The 4639-nt window shown below is 35.3% G+C and overlaps 1 protein-coding gene across 1 annotated transcript; it reads left to right on the top strand.

Moving 5' to 3' along the window:
* Positions 1 to 1053: 1053 nt before the first annotated feature.
* On the top strand, positions 1054 to 4188 carry LOC126402725 (dynein light chain Tctex-type 3-like). Its single transcript, XM_050064929.1, has 5 exons — positions 1054 to 1227; positions 3093 to 3134; positions 3391 to 3514; positions 3607 to 3684; positions 3774 to 4188. The coding sequence occupies exons 1-5, from the start codon at positions 1201 to 1203 to the stop codon at positions 3845 to 3847; spliced, it is 345 nt and encodes a 114-aa protein (XP_049920886.1). The 5' UTR covers positions 1054 to 1200; the 3' UTR covers positions 3848 to 4188.
* Positions 4189 to 4639: the final 451 nt, after the last annotated feature.

Raw genomic sequence — 4639 nt, 5'->3', positions numbered from 1 at the left:
AAATAATTTGTATTTTCATTTCCTAAATTTGATTAATTAAACAATATAATTTTATTTTCAAAATTTTCAAAATAAATAAATTGTTACTTAATTAATTTAAATACAATAAAGTCAGTAAAATAAAAAAAAAAATAGATCCATGCCACTCAAATTTGATCCGTCAAATTCAAATCCAGAAATATAAGTGTCATAATTTCAAAATAAACAAAAACAGTCATTAATAAAATAAAATAAAATAAAAATAAAAACAGATTCAGGCCACTCAAATTTATTTGGTCAAATTTAGATCCAAAAAATTAAGTGTCAAAAATAAAAAATAAAAAAAGAAGAAGATAGTAATAGATAATTAATTAAATAAATTTTTAATTAACAAACTGGTCAATTTACATCCAAAAATTTAAGTTACAGAATTTCAAATAAAATAATTTGTATTTCCATCACTTTGATTTAATTAATTTAACAACATGTTAATTTTATTTTCTACACCTTGTCGCTCTGGATCACTCCTGTTAACTGGTGTCCTGTTTCAGTCACATGGGTGTTGTAGTGACGTCATAGCGCCACAAGATGGCGGCAGCTACATTTGAAGTTCTGCTCACTGGGACTGTGGACACGTTTAATATGAACATCTGACACTGTCACATTATGAACACTCACCTGCCACTTTATTAGGTACACCTGCTCGTAGCTAATCAGCCAATCAGGTGGCAGCAGCAGCAGCTGTCAGTCATGTAGACACCAACCGCCATTAAAAAGCAGAGAAGAAGATAGTGGAGGCGAACCTGGCACACCTGCTGTTAGTCACACCTAAGGGAGGAAACTAACGCCACATTTCAGCCTCAGCAGTGAGTTTAAGAAGATATTGTTAAAGTCCTGTCACATCACATTATGTGTAGTGTTTGTATGTATCTTCTCACCGCGTTATAAACGTATTAATGCGGCAAATTCACGTTAAAAATGCGGTAAATTACCGTTAAACCGCCGCCATGTGTTGATGCTAACAGCAGGTGGCAGCAGTGAGCTCACCGCCTTCTTCTTCTTCGCCGCTCTTTATTGCGGTGGTCGTTGACTCTGCTGTTGACAGCTCACAGGAAGTCCCGACCGGCTCCGCTTTGTTCTCCGGGAAAAATTCACCTTCCCCTCTGTTTTTAACGGTAAAACAAAGAGTGAGGACACTTAGTGTCGGCGGTGGATGACAGGATGGAGGAATATCATAACGGCAGCGAGGTTTGTCCATGAATCCTCTTATTTTGGGGTAAATCACGGTAGACAGGAGCTAGCTTACAGCGGCTAGCTCCGTTAGCTAACCACTCCTAACGTTATGTCCTGAAGGAATTCTGATGCTAACGGTGATTTTTTTCGGTGTGAAATTATTATATAATGTTGCGCATTATGTTTAGAGTTAGCTGCCTGCATTGTCATGGTGTTTCCTGAGGTGTGAAAGCGACATAGTGACGATTAATAACCCGTGAATTTAATGCTAAACTGTGATTGTTGTGCTAAAACCTGAGCTCACAGTGATGGTCAGTGGAGGAAGTGTTCAGAGCCTTTACTGGAGTTAAGAGTACAAATACCACACAGTATAAATACTCCGTTACACGTAAAGTTAAACTGTTGCTGTAGGAAAATGTAGTTAAAGCAGTAGATGTATTATATTTGTTCCCTGTGACCGTCACAGGCTTCTGTTTGTGTGGAGATACATGTGTGTGTAAATGTGCAGTCTGTAAATATATAAAACCATTTACACAAGGACAAAAAAAATTGGAAAATTAAAAAAAATATTTTGCAAATATAAAACATCAGCAATTCACAAATTACACAAATAAAGATTAATATCTGAACATAACATTTCTTAACTTACAAATTAATATCTTTTAACACTAACAACTTCAAAGAAATATTTTGCAAATGCAAAAATATAAAACATAAAAATCGAAATATTTTTTAAATATAAAACATAAAAAGTGAAATAATTTGGAAAAATATGAAACACATAAAAAACGAAATAATTTGCAAATATAAAACACATAAAAAACAAAATAATTTGCAAATAAAAAATATGAAACACATTAAAAACAATAATTTGCAAATATAAAACACAAAAAAACAAAATAATTTGCAAATATAAAAATATAAAACATAAAAAACAAAATAATTTGCTAATATGAAAATATAAAACACATTAAAAACAAAATAATTTGGAAAATATAAAACATAAAAAACAAAATAATTTGCTAATATAAAAATATAAAACACATAAAAAAACAAAATAATTTGGAAAATATAAAACATAAAAACAAAATTTGCAAATATAAAAATATAAAACATATAAAAAACAAAATTTGCAAATATAAAAATATAAAACAAAAAACAATAATTTGCAAATATAAAACATAAAAAACAATAATTTGCTAATATAAAAATATAAAACAAAAAAACAAAATTTGCAAATATAAAACACAAATAAAATAATTTGGGAAAATATAAGACATAAAAAAGAAAATTTGCAAATATAAAAATAAAAAAATATAAAAAACAAAATAATTTCTAAATATAAAACATAAAATAAAAACTCTAAAACACATAAAAAAAAAAACAAATATGTTGCAGACATAAAATATAGAAATATAACACATGTAAACCAAAATATTTTGCAAAAATGAAACAGGTCTGCAATTCACAAAAGCCATGAATAAAAAGAATATCTTTGAAAACATTTGATTAACTTACAAATTAATATCTTTCTAACATTTACAACTTTTAAAAGAAGATATTTGGGAATCCAGTTTTTATTTGCAAAAATAAAACTGAGCTGCAAAAAACACAAATAGAAAATATCTAAATAGAGAATATCTTCCTCATTAATAACTTCAAACAAAATTTTAATAGTGGAATTTATTTGTGTTTTTGCAGTTGTAAATTTGAGAAATATTTTTGTGAGTTTACAATTTTTTTTTTGTGTGTAGGGACAGTGTTATATATTTACAGATCCCATGATGCTGTACAGTGATACTGTAGTTAAAGTTTTTCCAGTAGTTTTTAAATGTATAAACTGTGTATCGACTCATATTTGTGTGTCAATGATTTTTCAGGGCTCCTTCAACTCTGAAGAAGCTGAGACCATCGTCAAAGAGGTGAAGTTAACCCTTTAAGTTCTCTGTTGTTCCAGCAGCTTTAAAGATGCAGTGTGTCAGGTTCAGCAGGATTTAGTGGCGTTCATTCATCTTCAGTGCTGTTCCTCTGCTGCACGTTAAAGAAAATAACCTGATATTTGTGCTGCTCAGTTTTGTAACAGTGTTGTTTGCTCCTCAGGGTGAAGCAGCACCCGGTGACTCCCACATGACTGTGACCACTCAGCTGTTGTCTCATGACTCTGTGTGTGTGTTTCAGTGTATCGAGAACGTGGTGGGTGGCGACGACTACAGCCAGGCCCAGGTGAACAAATGGACGGCGAGCGTGGTGGAGCGCTGCCTCACACAGCTGGTCAAACAGGGCAAACCCTACAAGTACATCGGTACGTGTGGTGTGTGAAATGACACGTGACAGACGTGGCTGCGTCTGAGTGTAACACGGAGTTAAGTTGTTGCTGTGTGTCTCTCCGCACAGTGACGTGTGCTGTGATGCAGAAAACAGGAGCGGGCCTCCACACAGCTAACTCCTGCTACTGGGACACGGCCATGGACGGTAAGAGGAGCTCCCACCTGCTGTGATGATGAGTGTTACAGGTTAACGCTCCACCTTCAGCTCACCTGTTTGTTTGTTTGTGTTTACAGGAAGCTGCACGGTGAGATGGGAGAACCGCACCATGTACTGTGTGGTCAGTGTGTTTGCTGTGGCCATTGCATAAGACACACACACACACACACGCGCATATGTATATAAACAAGGATGAGTACCAGCGGTGCAGTGTGTCCCTGTGGACAGCAGGGGGCCACAGAGTGCCACACAGATGGAAGCTTGACCTTTGACCTCTGAGGAAACTCTTCAGCCTTCAGATGCATGACCTCATGTGTTTCTCTTTATCTGCCGTCACTGCAGTGCTTTCATGTGTCACAGTGAGCTGTGTGTGTGTGTGTCGCTGACGCCTGGCAGCATGCAGCAGCTGCGAACCTTCTTCTTCTTCTTCTGTGGTTATCATGTGCATCATGTCAACACCAGACAGACAGAGAGGATTTTTGTACTCAGCTGNTGTCACAGTGAGCTGTGTGTGTGTGTCGCTGACGCCTGGCAGCATGCAGCAGCTACGAACCTTCTTCTTCTTCTTCTTCTGTGGTTATCATGTGCATCATGTCAACACCAGACAGACAGAGAGGATTTTTGTACTCAGCTGCAGGAAAATAAACATGAAGACATTTATGAGCAAACAGTGTCCAGTCATTTCTTTAACATGTTCATTTATCACACTGATGTTCTCACACAGCTCAACATGTTTAATGACATGGGTCAGAATGAGTACTTCTACTTTAATTTTATTATTTTTTACAGGCGTTTATTTTTTAATTTGCAAATACAGAACTAAATTTTTTTGCAAATACAAAACTAAATAATTCATTCATCCATCTTCTAACCGCTTCATCCTCTTGAGGGTCGCGGGGGGGCTGGAGACTATCCCAGCTACATCGGGCGAGAGGCAGGGTAC

This window comes from Epinephelus moara, chromosome 16, assembly GCF_006386435.1.
Source record: "Epinephelus moara isolate mb chromosome 16, YSFRI_EMoa_1.0, whole genome shotgun sequence".
Taxonomy (NCBI): domain Eukaryota; kingdom Metazoa; phylum Chordata; class Actinopteri; order Perciformes; family Serranidae; genus Epinephelus; species Epinephelus moara.
Note: the sequence above shows the minus strand (reverse complement) of the source record. Positions and strands in the feature narration are given on the sequence as shown.